General features: G+C 45.6%; 3 protein-coding genes across 5 annotated transcripts; all 3 read left to right on the forward strand.

The window, feature by feature from the left end:
* The first annotated feature begins 653 nt into the window (after positions 1-653).
* On the forward strand, positions 654-3,135 carry LOC105567187 (mannose-P-dolichol utilization defect 1 protein homolog). Its single transcript, XM_012021831.1, has 5 exons — positions 654-914; positions 1,225-1,290; positions 1,646-1,778; positions 1,883-2,087; positions 2,188-3,135. Exons 1-5 carry the CDS (start codon positions 827-829, stop codon positions 2,428-2,430), a joined length of 735 nt encoding a protein of 244 aa, XP_011877221.1. The 5' UTR covers positions 654-826; the 3' UTR covers positions 2,431-3,135.
* Positions 3,136-3,436: 301 nt separating this feature from the next.
* On the forward strand, positions 3,437-12,675 carry LOC105567188 (tetratricopeptide repeat protein 14 homolog). Of its 3 annotated transcripts, none has more exons than XM_012021832.1 (14): positions 3,437-3,582; positions 4,227-4,423; positions 4,514-4,638; positions 4,737-4,813; positions 4,903-5,025; positions 5,136-5,350; positions 7,332-7,472; positions 7,799-7,990; positions 8,234-8,930; positions 9,001-9,305; positions 9,496-9,665; positions 9,758-9,884; positions 9,963-11,334; positions 11,534-12,675. In XM_012021832.1, exons 2-14 carry the CDS (start codon positions 4,263-4,265, stop codon positions 11,651-11,653), a joined length of 3,825 nt encoding a protein of 1,274 aa, XP_011877222.1. In that variant the 5' UTR covers positions 3,437-3,582; positions 4,227-4,262; the 3' UTR covers positions 11,654-12,675. The 3 variants fall into 3 exon arrangements, with proteins under 3 accessions (XP_011877222.1, XP_011877223.1, XP_011877224.1); XM_012021833.1 differs by having other exon boundaries at positions 9,993-11,334; XM_012021834.1 differs by lacking the exons at positions 3,437-3,582; positions 4,227-4,423; positions 4,514-4,638; ... (1 more) ...; positions 4,903-5,025; positions 5,136-5,350 and adding exons at positions 5,881-6,085; positions 6,429-6,724.
* Positions 12,676-12,747: 72 nt separating this feature from the next.
* LOC105567189 (inducible metalloproteinase inhibitor protein-like) lies at positions 12,748-13,500 on the forward strand. Its single transcript, XM_012021835.1, has 2 exons — positions 12,748-13,034; positions 13,117-13,500. Exons 1-2 carry the CDS (start codon positions 12,935-12,937, stop codon positions 13,380-13,382), a joined length of 366 nt encoding a protein of 121 aa, XP_011877225.1. The 5' UTR covers positions 12,748-12,934; the 3' UTR covers positions 13,383-13,500.
* Positions 13,501-15,767: the final 2,267 nt, after the last annotated feature.

Below are 15,767 nucleotides of genomic sequence, written 5' to 3' on the forward strand. Positions count from 1 at the left end.
GAGACGTATCCTTACGTGGATCTTTGTTACCTAAACGTATTTTTCAATAATTTCTTTCTAATTTCGCGACCTCATGCCACCGAGATACTATCTGTCTGTTTCTTATTTAACTTACAAGTATTATTTGTACCGAGCGAATGTCAAGGCCGCGCGACCTTTCGCACGCGGTAGCAAAAATGTCCCGTTCTCCAGTGATGTTCTCCAAGAATTTTATTCGCGTGTTTTTCATTCGTCCTTTACATACAAATTACAATAAAATTCCGCAGCATGCATTTTCTATCAAAGCTATGTAGTAAAAGAGAGACGTTGTATTTCACTTATCATGCTTGCTTTAATTTTTATCAAAATAACTTGGGCCGGTATTTTGATCAAATGTCTAAGCTACCTATTTAAACGCAATATAAATATTATTATGCAACATAAAATTAATTTTCTCTCGTTTATCTTTCAGATATCTGCCCTTTCTGCAATAACAAGTGTCTTGGCTGACAATAATATCCAATATTCTATTCAACGTACGTATATTAGTTTAGCTTTGAATTTCCGAATTTCACAGATCGATTTTTAATAACATTTCCGATGCTCCGTCGGTACATTACCATCCGTGGTGTCGTTCGAGGTTTACGCCACGTAGCCGCTGAATGTCGCTGCTGCGCCGCCGACGTGACGTGAGTTGGCACGCGTATACGAGGAGGGTATTACTTGTCGCCGATCATTAAACGATTACGGAGGACGTCGCAGACGTCTCGCGTCTGTGGGCTTTCCGTCACATTCCATTTGTATCGCGCTATAATATACGGTCGATTAATGCGGAACGAGTCGCAACATGGCACAACATATCAGAAAAGCGGCGTCACTATTGTTTACTCAGGAATGCATGAGGGAGTACTTCGACAAGTTCAATTTCTTCCACGGTATAATACACGTTCGCACCGATGACTTGTCACAGTTTTATCGCGAGCCGTTCTTTCTTTTCCTCCTCAAACGTGGCGTTTTGTTTCTAACACGAGAGCAGGAATGCTTCCTGCATTTAAAATTAAAAGAATGAATGACACTGCGCGATGGACTAGAAATTAATCTTATCGCTGTTACAAGTCGAGCTGTTCTGTGCATATGACCTTAGGACTTGTCGATAATTCGTCATGAAAATCGAGATGAAAAAGGAATTTTCAAATAAATGTACGCAATCGCCGACAGACTAAAGTAAAAGATCAAATGTTTCAGTCGGATGCTTCAAGGCGACACTGAGCAAAGGTCTAGGACTGGGCATCATCGGTGGTTCCTTGCTCGGTTAGTAGATTATTTCTAGGTACAGGGATGTCCAATTCATTGCAGCAAAATGAATAAAGTATTTTGTTTCATAACTGCGTCAATGTTGCAATATTATCAAAATTGAAAATTGTATTGCAGCTCACAGTGGTGCAAATGTATTTAGTCATACGTAGCTGTTTTGCGGTGCTTATAGTAGCTTTTCTTAATAACGTCCTTATCTCGCACATACCTAAAGTTTGGCCAGTATTGAGCTGTTAGTCGGAACTTTCTGAATAAAAAAGAAAAAAGGATTATATAGCTCTGACTTCCGACTAACAACTAACGACTCATTGCAGACCGGGCCTAAGTCGAAACGCTTTTATTTTCTTTCCAGTGAAGGTACCTCAGATTGTAAAAATTCTAAAAAATAGAAGCGGCGAGGGAATCAATGTCTTCAGCGTGTTGTTGGATCTGTTCGCCATCACTGCGATGTCTTCCTACAGTTTCATGAGTAGATTTCCATTTAGGTGAACGAATAATTTGTTGAACGCACAAGGCACGCGCCCGCGTACAAAATGGCACGTGCCGGTGTACGCAACTCGCTTGTACAAGTTAACTTGTTAATTTCCAGTGCCTGGGGAGATGGGGTATTTTTAGGGCTTCAGACTCTGATCATCGCGGTTCTAGTGCTGCACTACAATGGAGATACGGCGAAAGCGACTGCATTCCTGTCCGCTTATCTGGCGGTGATTTGTGCGGCCAATAGTGGACTGACGCCGGTCCACGTGCTCTGGACATGCCAGGCAATGAATATACCCATTGTTCTCATAAGCAAGGTACGCGATTTAATTATCGGAACTGTTCCAGAGAACATCTCGCTACTCTCGCGCATACGTTGCAAGTGTTAATCCACTCTTTTTTTTGGCGTGATTGTAGCTTGCACAGGCCTATACAAATTATGCAAACGGAAACACCGGCCAGCTCTCGGCGGCAACATGCTTCATGCTCTTCTTCGGTTCTCTCGCGCGGATCTTCACTTCCGTTCAAGAAACGGGCGATATGACTATGATAATAATGTACGTGTGTTCCACCCTGGCAAACGGTATAATAGTGGCGCAGCTCATGTACTACTGGAACGTGGACGTAAAGAGCAAAGAAAAGATCAAGAAGAAAAGCTAGAGAGGAAGTAGGGAGTGTTTATATATACAGCGCGCGACTGATAATCTACATAGGCCAACGACGTAAAGTGTGGCTGTATAAAATTTCGCATGGATGATGCTTTACGAAGTCGACGTGACGTCGGAGAGACATGAAAAATAAAGTTCCGAGAACGTTCGTAGGGGCAGCGCCTAGTATTGTAGATAATTTGGAACCGTAGCGGTTAATATAATTTCTTTCACGCAGACCGGAAGTGTCGACGTGGGAATAATATTGTTGGCGATCATTTCTATCGACGGATACGAGAAGTGAGACAATATATTACGAAGCAACACTTATTATGCGTACACGATTAAAGCCAACGGCGCGCGATACCATTTTTCCTGGTTTGCTCGCGGCAGCCAATCGGGATTTAGCCTCGAGTCGCCTGATCTAAAACTCCGCGTCCCCTATTGGCTCACGCAAAAGCAATCCAGTGGGGGAAAAAATAGCTTCGAGTGCCGTCGGCTTAAGATAAGACTGGATTATTGTTGAATGCGTTATTCTCCGCGTGCTCGCTACAGCTTTTTTCCGACGCACGTAAAACGGTACGTCTTTTGTACTTATTTTACAAGCTGTAAAATAAGAAGTATTTCGTACATCCTGTGTTATGATTTATCACTGCAAAAATTCTTGGCATGTATTTCAAGCGCATCATTTACGCATTAAATTTATATTGTTGAAGGACGTGACTCGTTCGATCCCGACAGTTATCCAAAAATTGCGCGGCTTGTATTTTAAATGTGAAAATTGATCGCTCTATCTTTAAAGTAACGTTCTATTTAAAAAGAATTTTTAATTTAATTTAATAAAAAGAAAATTTAATTAAAAAAAAATTTAAAAAGAAAACGTCCGGCAAGAACTACTCGGTCATTCGGGGCGCGGCGCGCTCGTTTAAGTACGTCGGCCGGCCGGCGCTCGATAAACGTAGTCCCCGCGCTGCGCATGCGCCGCGCGCTCGTCCCGCGCCGCCGCGCCGCGGTCGCTCCTGGGTCGTTTCCGCCGCGTCACATCGTGACTCGTGCGACGTACTGCGACGTTCGCGCACGCATTTTCGCTTTGTGCTCCTGACGATGCCTCGCGCGGCGTGATTCTCTCGTCCGAGTTCACCTCGCGTAAGACACCGGACGAGCGGTAAGTAGCACTCGCGTAATACCGCGGGCCCGAGGGAGAGAAAGGGAGAAGCGGGTGCGCGTCGGAGAGTCGATGGGCGAGATTCGGCTGTGAGAGAGCGGGATGCGTCATGGCGCCGTTCCCGCAGTCCCGGGTTTTCCACGCAAACGACCATCTTGTTGGAAAGAGGGATCGATATAGCGCGCTGTAGCTTCTCGCCCGCCTACGCGAGCGTTGTCGCGTCGTAAACGGCGGGCGTCGTCCTCGCTTTGCGGGGCCACGACGACGACGACGGTGCGATCGATCGCCTTCGTCCCCTTGGACGGCGCGCGCCAAGGAGCGCCTGCGATCCTCCAATAGTTCGGCCCGAGCGCCGCCGGACGTTCACCCGGGCGCGCGGTAATGAGCGCAGGCCGTTTTCGAGCGTCGCTGGGCAACTGCCCGTTGAGCGGGCACGTTGCCCTTGGACGTTGGGCGTCCCGAGGGACGTTTTTATGCATGAGAGAACGGTTAAGGGCGCCTCTAGTGTAACAACATGCCGCTACTGATCTGTGTCCACGACATAGGTTTTCGGACGAAACGATATAATCGGACACACGTCGTGGATGCTCTCGTAGCCCGCGGATCGAACGCACGCATAACTGAAGCGCGACGATTTTTCATAGTCTTGCAGATTAGGTTCGACTCTCTGCTGAGCGAGAATGGAATCTATGGATGCGCGTCTCGTGGCGCAAGCGTTGAACTACCATGGTCAGCAGTTCCAGAAAGTGTGGGAGGGAGAGCGCAACGAAAACGAGCTAGCCATGCTCAATCTCAAGGATCCTAGCTTTGAGATCTATCAGCAGCGGCAAAAGACTCTCAGGTACGCCTAGATCATTCCTGACGATCGCCCCGGGGGCACTGGTGGATTCGTTATCGTCGCACGTTTTATATAATCCGGCGTCTCTTGCAGGTTTGAAGATAGAGGCAAGCGTCTGAAGCTCCAACAGTTTATCACGAAAAAAGCTGACGACCTGTATGATAAAGCAAACTTGGAGAAATCGACGGATTTTGATAAGCAGGACAGGGACGACGAAGGTAATAGTTTTTCCACGTCGTCTTCTCCAGTCAGTTGCGACGTAATGTTACGCAATGTTGTGCAATGTTGTGCAATAATGCCCCATTTGTGTTCGCAGAGTTTTATGCTACGGTGCCAGCACTTGATACTTTTGTCACCATGGAGAAGTCGCAGCGCATCCGTAATTTTTTGGAGGTACATAACGATAAGAGAAAGAGAACAGAAGGCGGTGGTGGTCGGGAAATCTGACGAGTCTAATTCGATGTTATTTATCTAATTTACAGAGTTTAGTAGTTGGGGACGTAATTTTCGCGCAAGTAATGGGTAAAAGTGCCGCAGGTCTCCTTCTGAAGGTGCTTTGCAACTGCAGTGACTGTCCCAGAGTTGTTACTGAATTAGGAGTTAAGGTACGTTGAATGTATCATTGTTTCTCTTGCAAAGTTTCATATACCACGGTCAGTGTACGTTGAGTTTCACCTATGTTTGATAACAAAGGCTTTTGTATTCTGTTTATTAGGCACTAATACTAAATACGGCCACTGTGCCGGCGGTGGACAAGAAGGGTGTTACAAGAGGCTACATGGCAAATGATCTCGTCTGCGTCGTAGTCAGTGAAGTTAACGTTGAGGCCGAACGAGTTGTTGCAGTTATGAACGTACCTGCCCGGGAAGGGCAAGCGCCACACCCATCTATGGGACTTATCCATTCCGATGAGCTTCCAGAAGCCTACAAGTAAGTTAACACGACGAACTGATAAGATATTAATTGCAAGTCCACCGAATCCGTAATATGCTTCACTAACTTGTAAGTTGACTCCTTGAGTCTAGGAGATATCTTATTCACCTGATAAGACAACGAGAGCATTTTGTGATGTCACACTTTTGTTCATTGTGTACTGCTATAAGAATATTTGCACTGCGAGACAGAATATTTCTTTCTTTCTTTTTTTCAATTGTGATACATTGAGATGTAAAATTTACACCGAGTTCTTCTTTCTTTTAATTGTATGTTGTACATTATAGCGGATTTTATCATTATGTAATGTAATTTGTCGTGCTTTGTTCATTTATTCGTATTTTTCTTTTAGTTTTTTTCGTTGTATAAAAATAAAGGTAAGGATACTATGGCATGGTGGGAAAAGAAAGTCGAACTTTTAACAGAAGCACTGTGATACTAACAAAATTAGGTGAATTAGTTTTGATTCCTCTTACACATTTTTATGAATTTAGGTGCCAGACACTCTATGTAACGTAAAAAGTTGATAGTCATGATGAATTTCTAATGTGATACAAATGAATTCAAACCTTGAGCATTGGTTGACATGGCTCTATTGCGCACATATTCTATCTACGTTTGCGATATATTACTCTCAAAGCACCAGCCAGACTATGGCGCGAATGACTTTTGAAGTTGAATTTCCAGTATGAGACATTGAGCCTTGAGTGCCCAGAGTGAGTGCTACAGACGGTAGGTATAACACTGATTTAAAGTTGTTTGGTCTCTTACAAGGATATCAAGCAAAGAATTATATATGTATATGTACGTTAATGTATTCTCTTGAAATGTACACTAATATAATTTCTTTTTGCTGTAAATCATTCTGTATCATGGCATGAGGTATCCATATTTTCGTGTTCGATCGTATTTTCTTTGTCGAAGGTAAGGTTGAATAGATTTCACAATCTGTAGAGGAAGTCAATGAGATTTGAGAAGCAGAGACCAAACAACTCGAGTCTTAATCACCCAAAAACTTTAATCCTCGAAAGAATCGCGCCTTATCGTAATAATGCCTTAATGTTTAAACTTACAGCTTAGATTGACAAATAAAAAAAAGTGATGTCATGTTGATAATTGACATCACAAAATGCATAGAGATGAAACTACATCTAAAAAAAATTTTTTTGGTCCGCCTTGGAAGATAATATATACTCAGGCGTGGCTCCCAACCTATCCTAGGGTTATGCAATTTATTTTATCGCACCGAAAAAAAAAACTTGTAAAAACCGAAACCACACCATCGATCGATGATAGGCCGTGTGCTTTTGTGTTGAGAAAAAAAATCTTCTGATTACAAAATACTAGAAATATGCGTCTTAACGGTGAAAGGTGAGAGACGAGTTTACATACAGGTTGTTTACCAATGTAAATTTATAACAATGAGATTATTTCTGCTAATAAAAGGGAATCTTACCTTCTGCACCGTATCCCTGTTTCGGACCCCTGCTGCTTCTTAACGGTACAAACGGTAGATTTTGAACGACCTTAATGCCAAAAGGTGCACAATTGTCTGTACACGATGCAATTAAAAAGAACTGATCAATTCATTATTTCAAGCACTTTTGACATTAGTATCGTATCATTGATTAATACATGCAGATCGAAGTGAAGCATTGTCCAGGAATAGATGAATAATTAAACTGTTGTATGTGTGTATGGGAAGACCGCAACAAATGCAATGCACGCATAAATATGTATGTGCTTACAAAGCAGAAAAGTATATGGAATACGATGAGGTGTTGGAGAGAGCAGGCGCACAACGAGTTGCCAGAGAGGCGATATTATTTACCGACAGGATCGATAAGAACTTGGCTGTCATGATTATCAAGTCTTTGGTTTTACCGTTAACGAAGTAGCTTTGGTTTCCTCTTCTTTGGCAAAGGTCACGATGATTTCTACAATGTTTAATAACCAGGCATTTTTTTCTGTGGTGTAGGAAAGCGATCGACAACAAAGGTCAGAGTTATGAAGCGCTGTTGGAGAATAGTACTGGCTTCAACAATCCAAACAACATAAAATATCTGTGCGACTTAATCGGTCTTGGACAAGAGAATCATTCCAATATGGTTGGATTGAGGTAAGAAACGTCGCTGGAAAATTTAGTAATGTAAATATACCAGGTATCTCATTTTAAATGATCCACGCAAATATCTAAAAAAATATGAAAGATACGGAAAAACGTTTCAAGCAAAAGTTCGGTTCGAAGGGACACAAAAGGTGGTGCCATTTACTCGACCTTGGAGTCATTTGAAGGTCACCTTTAATTTTTTATTTCACCTTTAAGTTTTTCCATATCTTTCATATCTTTGGAGATATTTGCGTGGATCATTTAAAACGAGATACCTTGTATAAGCTCCATTTTTTCTATATTATGCTTGATTACGTTCATTTTTTGATGCGCAGGGAGAGATTTCCGCCAAATGAATATGCAACTGAATTGCGACAAACACAAGCGAGCAAGTGGGCATTCCGAAGTGTCGCTGAGGGTATAGATCATTTCAAGGCTGGTCGTCATTCCGAAGCTTTTCAGTGCCTCAACAAAGCGCTCACGGTTGATCCTCGCAACGTCGAGGGCTTGGTCGCTCGAGGAGCATTGTAAGTTCTTAATTGATGGTTGCCTTCGTATTTACATCGGTGCTAGGGAAATCGAAACTCGTTTGGCATTCTTTTATTATAATTTGAAAAGTAATTGAGTCATTATTACAATATTTTTATTTCTGAAAATTTTCTGACTTATACAGATGACTAATTTGATCAATTTGCCTTAAATTTGATAGTTTTATTATTAATGTGTCGATATATGCACGGAAGTTTTTAATGTATTACTTGGTATTACAGATATGCAAATAGCGGAAGCTTCAGGAAGGCTATTGACGACTTTGAGACAGCCTTGAAATTAAATCAAACGCATACGAATGCTCGCAAGTATATGGCAGAAACATTGGTTGCGCTCGGACGCAGTTACGAAGACGAGAAGAAATACGACGATGCCCAGAAAGCATACGAGAACTGCTTGGCCATTGCACCGTACCACGAGGAAGCGCGAAATTCCATTGAATACATAAAATCAAAGACTCTCACAGCGTCACTGAATCCTTTGGATACCTTTAAGAACTTTGAAGCCGAGAATGTCGCTGCAGAAAATAAAAAAGATAAAAAGAAACGCAAAAAGGAGAGGAAATCTAGATCCAAGAAGAGACAAAGATGGAGCTCCAGCTCGAGTTCTTCATCCACTGGATCTTCGACCTCTTCGAGCTCAGACTCTAGCAGCTCGTCGTCATCGGGAAGTTCACGATCAGCATCCCGTTCGCCAAACCGTAAACGCAAACATAAGAAAGATCATCGCAGTTCGCTTTCACCACTTAGCAAACGGATGGCTCAGTATAACAATCCACCCGCTGCAACCGCCACCACTCACGATACTATCGCACCAGCCTCTTACACCGCAAATGCACGCGAGAAAGTGGACGACTATGAAAGCAAAGTACGCAAGTTTCTTGAACAGACCAAGGACGATTCTGATTACGAAGATAAGGCAAGTATAATTTCAAATGCAACATGAAAATTAAAGTAACGCAAGATCACTTTTGTATGTTCGCGAACAGGTAAGGAAGTTCTTGGATGAGACAAAAAGATGGAAGAAAGAAAGAGAAAAGGAAAAGAAACATTCTGAGAGTGAAAAGATGAAGAAAAAGAAGAAGGAAAAGAAGGGAAAAGATAAGGAAAAGGAGGACAAGAAGAGTCGGAAGAAGAAGAAGAAGGAAGAACGCAAAAAGCGTAAAAACAAGGACAAGCTCGAACGAGATTTAGAAGCGTTGAAAAAGTCGTCTTTGCCGGACTTGGAACAATTAGAGTCCAAGCTTAATGCATATTATGCGAAAGTTGAGAAAGACTGTGCGGCGCTCAAAAGGTTGGAACCATTGTTGGGACTCTTTGATAGTAACAAATTTAATATTTCTTTTATTATCTTCCAGTTAAGCAGTTTGACTTAAACTCGCGATCTATTTTTGTTTACGCTGTTTTCATATCCTCAGATAACGCAAATGAACGGAAATCACGCGGCCGTCATCGTATTCTACTTGTGTTTTTATATTTACTAGGTATGTAGCACAGTATAATGACATACCTTCCCCTCTTAGCAACGCGGAGAAGCTCGCCGAAAGTTCACGGAGGGAAGAAGAGCTGCGCAGAGAGAGGGAGAGAGACGAAGCTTCGAAGGCATATCACGAGCGGGAATCCAGGATGCCAATGACTGCGCAACAGAGAAAAGGTGTGTACGAAAGTAAAAATAAAGCGTAAGCTGTATATTGGAGTACACTGAATACAATAATATAAAAATCTTGTCATAATCGTTTGTTGCAGAAATCCAGAGGAAACCACTAACGGACATATTTGAGCAAGAATCCCAATTGATCCATCCCGAACCGAAACTCCCTACACTGGACACCGCTGCGTTAAATGCAAAGTGGAAAGCTGCGCAAGCTGCTAGGTAAATAATCTTTAGACATATCAAATCTGACGATAAACATAATTTGCAGTATATAAGATTTTTCGTTATTTTATTTAGCCGTGAATTCACATTCGCGCATGGTTCCAGACAAAAGGACGTACCTTCGCAAAAGTGGCAAGACGTCGCGCCGGAGACTAAGAAGGTACAATCTAATGTCTTCGTGGACAGCGACGAGGACGATGACAATGAGCTGGAGGAGAGATTGCAACGTGCGGCTCTTGAAAAGTCTTTGAACATACGGAAGCAAATGCAGCGCGAGCTTGCCGAGAAGAGAGCAGCACCGCCACAACCTACACCGACACCGCCGCCGCCACTGCCGAAAGAGCCCCCGATACCAAAGCAAGCGCCCGTCAAGTATCCTACGCCGCAACCGCAGAACAAGTTCCAGTCGTACAAGGATACCGCTATGTCTGTGTCACAGTCTACACCGGCCAAGTTTGGCTCCAACAACAATCTGGGCGGCAAGTTTCAACCGATCGGTCAGAATAGCGGAGCGGGACATCCGCCGGAGCCACCGCGTCCTCCACCAACGGCGAAGAACCAGTCTCAAGCCAAAGGTCCGAGAACCGATTCGGATAGTGAAAACGAACGTGGCCATCGACAAAGTCCTAAGAAACGCGACTCGAGCAGGGGCGGCATGAATAAGCGCATGAGCAGGGATCGCCCGGCGAAACGTTCACGCAGTCGATCTCGAAGTGCCTCCAGTTCCGGATCGTCTAGGTCTCGGTCGCCGAGACGAAGCCGCTCGCGCTCATATTCGAATCGGCGCTCCGGCAGTTACGAGAGGAAGTACAGTAGGTCTCCTTCGGGTACGTACAGCAGATCGCGATCACGCTCAAGATCGAGGTCGTACACCAGAAGTCGTAGTCGTAGTAGGTCTGGCGACCGGGGTTACTATCGCAAGAGGCAATTTCGACCATACAATAATCGCGGCACGTACTACAAGCCACGCTTCCAAGGCTTTAACAATCCGAATCATCGTGGCGGCGGCAACAATTTCCAGAATCGCAACCGCTTCTACAACAATCAGCATAACAATCGTTTCGGCAATCGTCGTGGCGGTGGTTTCAACAATCGTGGCGGTCGTGGCAACCGCGGTAATCGTGGCGGCAGGTTCTTTCACGGCAAACAAGGCTTTCGTGATTTCCGCGACAGGCGGGACTTCAGGGACCGCCGTGCCTCGCGCGATCGATACAGCGATCGCAGCTACTCGCCCGATCCGATGAGGAAGGTTGACGAAGCGAAAGAGAAGATCAACAAGATGCTCGAGGGAGGCGACGACGGCGATCATCAACAGGGTGAAAGCGGTAGCACGACCGTACCGCCTAATAAGAGACAAGCCGGGCCCTTGAGCGAAGGAGAAGAGAGAGACGACGACGACTATGAGAGGTGGGGAGAGGGAGAGGGGGGCGACGCAGCCAGCACTAAGGTTGGTTAGACTTCGCGTAGGTTTTCGGCCTACGAAAGCGATCAGCTCATCTATACAATGACGATCACGATAACCCGATTGATGATAAAAGCGAGGAATATATAACACGAAGAAAGTGACGATAATGATGATGATGATGATCAGCCACACGCGCGAGGGAACACTAGCCACGAGCCAACTAACTCTCGTTTGTTGCCAGAATGAAGGGGTCAGACCTGTCGACGATAACCTGGATGGAAAGGAATACTTCATTGAGCGCATGAAACAGCGAAGCAAGACCGTTTTAATCCAGAGAGCCATTGCTGCTAAAATTTGGTAGTTACGATCTGTTACCACCACCGTCGCTGCTTCTCTGTGATATAGTCGCCTTCCTTCCGTCGCCCGTGCTCTGAGTAGTCGACCGATTGGCACGAGGCACGTCGAGACACCTTCGTAGCCTTTCAGTGCCGATCTCTTCTATTGTGTCACAAGTCGTAACTATTTGCAACGGTCAAAATTATCATTTTTTAGACCTTATCTTAATTTTGTTTTCAAGTTAAAATTAATATGATTTAAATGTGAGTCGAATTAATCTAAATGAGTACGCAAACTCTACGTACACAAATGTCTACTACAATGATTTGCTTGTCAAGTTTAACGGACGCTTCGAGAAATAATTCTTGAGAATGTTTTGAGTGAAAAAAAAAACTTGTGTCAATATAAGTCATAAATATTTAGTTTAAATGTTTAGTTAGTTAATATTAATGTATTCATATTTACTCTACATGGTACGATAGCAATATTGTTCTTAGTTCATTAATACGCATTAAGTATTCGATTATAAGAGGCTGCACAATGTACGATGTGTGGCAAGTGGCTTTTCATTATCATTCGTTGTCGGAAACGAATGTTCACCCTCTTCTTTTTCGTTCTTTCCGATAGTGTACATTTTTGTATATTGGAGAAACATTCGGAACTAGGCAGGCAAAATTGTTCAAGGGAGGGAAGTGCATGAATTTCTGTTAAAAGAAAACAAAACTCCGGTGAGATCTAAGCAGGTCATCGCTTGCATATTCGAATGCCTAACAGCAGAACACTTTCATTGTATTTGATCATTGTAATAATTATACTTAAATATAATTAAAATAATCCTGGTAACAACTAAAGACAAGACACTAGCGACGTAAGCTCCTCTAGCTCGAACATCTTGGTAGAACGAATCGCTAAGCTCCGCAGTACAGTTGTTTACTTTGATCTGATGCTACGGTTTTCTTATGGAATAAGATATTGTATGTTGTACGTAAACGAGTTGGCTGTACAATTGAAAGTCCCACAAATATATAACACTGCAAGAAAAAAAAAGCCTGCAAAGACTCGTCGATTTCCCGTCGCCGGAAATGAACGCGTATCATCGTCCTGCGTGCCCGAGTATATCTAACGGCCCTTTTAGCCACGATTTATGGCGCACCGGTATCTGCGTGCGGGAAAACTGGTTGCGGCGTTTCGATATCGAGGGGGGCCCTCGTTACCAGTTTGATATGCCGGCGCGAGTACTTAAAGCCCCGCAAAACTACGAACGACACTGCTTTTCGTACGCGTCTCAAGTTGTTGCGAGCGCAGGATGGGACTCCTCGTACTTTTCGCTCTCGCCGTTCTCGTCGGCGCTCATTGTTCCGGCGATCTGAACGACGCATCCCTGGACTCCCTGGAGGCCGGAGAGAGTGAGTTGTACAGCTTCTTTTTTTTTTTTCCTGTCGGGCCGTTTCTTTTCCACGCCTGACACGGGGGATTCTGACCTTCTAGACGTAGATTATCCGAGCTATCGGGACTTCGACGCATCCCTCGTCGAGGAATGCGGGGAGCACGAGGAGTACAGCGAGTGTTCCGGGGACCCGAGCTGTCGGAAGACATGCGAGAATGCGGACCGCTGGAGGACGACGGCTTGCGCCGGCACGAAGATCTGTATTCGGGGCTGCGTCTGCGAGGACGGCTACGCGCGGGACGATCGCGACGTCTGCGTCAGGGAGACCGACTGTCCCCGAGCGCGCGGCGTTAATTCCGCTAACTAGAGCGGCTAGAACGTGGCTGTTCACTCTCGCCGAGTTTTTCGTCAAGCGTCTAGGAGCGTCTCCTTTGAGGCCACTCGCGCGCGCGTAATTCTCGAGCATGATTTGAAATACATATATATATATATATATATATACATTTAATCGAGTGAGTCAGCGCAAATGAATCTTGTTGACGTCCCGAAATAAAAACGATTACCGTGAGAATGCCGCGGTATAATTTAAATTGGATAAATTATGCATTCCTCAAACGTGTTTGCGCGCATCGACGGCGATGCACCTGCGTGCGCGTGCATTCCGCGCGATAAACGCCGGCCGTCGTTTATTGCCCGCTCGCTCCCGTGCCCGCGGGAGCTGGCGTAAAAAGGAGCACGTAAGTGCAAGTTTTATCGTACCGAGCCATTTAAATTCCATTTCGAATCCGCCGGAGCCTTGGAAGCCGCCCGAGGCACCTTCCGTCTCCGCGCTCCGGCGGAATCGAAGTGCGCGACGTCGCGGCGTCGTCGTCCCGTCGCTCTCCGCGCGATATTCGAGGGGGGAAGAAAAAAAAGGAGTCGAGGAGTCGCGAATTTGTTCCAAGACGGATCGCGGCACGCGACTTGCCCGCCGGAGGGGAGGGGCGGGCTCTCTCTCTCTCGCGCCGAGGGAACGGAATTCCATCGCGATGCAACGCTTCGCGAAATCCCACGTTGCTCCTAACTCGCACGACTCCCCGGGATCCGGTGTCGGCGGCATCGTGCAACCGCGCGCGCGCGTGCGCACGCACACAGGCCCTCGCGCCAGCCTTCGTACCACGCGCGACGACTCACACGCACGTGGGTGCGCGCGGTCGTTGCTGTTTAGTCCACCCCGATCCGGCGGTCTCTCTCCCTCGTCTCTCCTTCCCCCCCTCTCTCTCTCTCTCTCTCTTTCTTTTTCTCCGCAGTCTCGACTTCCTCCCGCGAGCGAGCGAGCGAACCAGCCTCGGTCGGCCTCGGCCGTCCTTGCCCCTTCTGCTAGGCATCACGTCTGTTACCGCATCTACTAGCTGGCGCGAAAACATCAACTCGCTCGAACCAACGGATTAGAAAGGCTCACGCGAGCTGGGCCCCCGTGGGTAGTGATGGGCCCGATCCGATTCTCGTCCGCGCGCCAGCGAGCAATGGATGAACCTTATAAGGGCAAAGGAGAGCGCGCGATAAAACTGTCGATTTCCCCTCCCCCCCCCTATTTTTTTTAAGGGAATGCAGCGCAACGAGACGCGCCGAGGAGGAATCTGTGGCAGCGTCGTAGTAGCGTCTCGAAACGAACAGATACCGCCGGCGAGCGCGATTAGGGTCATTGCAGGATCGTTTGATTTACGGCTTCGTTTCAGATGGAGAGTGAGATTGCGGATGAACCCAGTGAGAGATGATTCGTCGAAACAATGTCAAGTCGACGTCAATTTGCCAGTGGCACCTTCCGAGGGTTGCTCGACGAGTACCCGAAAGATACTTTAGGAGACAAATAGCACATAATTAAAATTGCGGAAACGTCTAGGCCGATGGCAGAGAACGATCCGTGGACTCTTAAGTCTGTCTAAGGACCTGAGCAGAATGGCTGTCTTGTACTCTTCAGACAATGTTTTATGTTTCAAAACTTTGTCTTAAAGTAACGCGCAATAACTGTCTTATGGCTTAAGAATATAAGACTGCCATTCTGCTCAGGCCCTTAGTCGTAGACGTAAGGCAAGACAGAGAAAAACTTAAGTCGTGAAAGTCTATTCTATACGACTTAAGCCTCGTCTACATAGAAGTCGTAGTCGTAATTCTCATGTATCTGACGGAATTGACCAATCGCAGTCGATTATTCTTACGACTACGACTCTGCGACTCGCATTGTAGACCACGCATTAAGTTTTTCTCTGCCTTGCCTTACGTCTACGACTTCGAATCGCAAATTGTCGACAAATTTCTTAAGCGTTTCGATTTGCTTATATAAAATAGAATAGACTTCTGGATGCAGAGAGCACAGTGTGGGTTAGGCTTTAAGACAGTCTTAAGTGCTTGCGGGTCGTTTTGTGGCATCGTTCTAATGCGTGGTCTACAATGCTTTGAGGCGTAAGATTCAAGAAATTAGTCAATCATAGTAGAATGCGAGGAGAATGCTCGACTGTAATTGGCCAATTTCCTAAATCTCACGTCTTGAAATCTCATTGTAGGCACCGCGCGTTACGCTTCGAGAAGTGGAAGCTCCAACGATCTCTCGCCTCTCGCCGCGTGTCGAGGCTCCGCTGGAAGTCTCGCGCGAGCGTAATCTCGCGTAAATCACCGTCGCGCGAGCCTCGCGGAAAATATGCTCGGGCGACGAGTGCTGCCACGATCGAAAGAGAGGCGAGCGTTCGCGACCCGGGCGAAAAATCAGGGTTGA

The sequence above is a fragment of the Vollenhovia emeryi genome, unplaced genomic scaffold (genome assembly GCF_000949405.1).
Source record: "Vollenhovia emeryi isolate VEMERY1.0 unplaced genomic scaffold, V.emery_V1.0 DF939140.1, whole genome shotgun sequence".
NCBI classification, from domain to species: Eukaryota; Metazoa; Arthropoda; class Insecta; order Hymenoptera; family Formicidae; genus Vollenhovia; species Vollenhovia emeryi.

Excerpts from the sequence above, each read along its gene's own strand:
- LOC105567187 (XM_012021831.1), top strand. The coding sequence starts at position 827 with ATGGCACAACATATCAGAAAAGCGGCGTCACTATTGTTTACTCAGGAA. Across the intron at positions 1,291-1,645 it reads CATCGGTGGTTCCTTGCTCG|TGAAGGTACCTCAGATTGTA; the intron begins GTTAGTAGATTA and ends TTTTCTTTCCAG. Across the intron at positions 2,088-2,187 it reads CCATTGTTCTCATAAGCAAG|CTTGCACAGGCCTATACAAA; the intron begins GTACGCGATTTA and ends GCGTGATTGTAG.
- LOC105567188 (XM_012021832.1), top strand. The coding sequence starts at position 4,263 with ATGGAATCTATGGATGCGCGTCTCGTGGCGCAAGCGTTGAACTACCAT. Across the intron at positions 4,639-4,736 it reads GCAGGACAGGGACGACGAAG|AGTTTTATGCTACGGTGCCA; the intron begins GTAATAGTTTTT and ends TTGTGTTCGCAG. Across the intron at positions 5,351-7,331 it reads GAGCTTCCAGAAGCCTACAA|GAAAGCGATCGACAACAAAG; the intron begins GTAAGTTAACAC and ends TCTGTGGTGTAG.
- LOC105567189 (XM_012021835.1), top strand. The coding sequence starts at position 12,935 with ATGGGACTCCTCGTACTTTTCGCTCTCGCCGTTCTCGTCGGCGCTCAT. Across the intron at positions 13,035-13,116 it reads CTCCCTGGAGGCCGGAGAGA|ACGTAGATTATCCGAGCTAT; the intron begins GTGAGTTGTACA and ends CTGACCTTCTAG.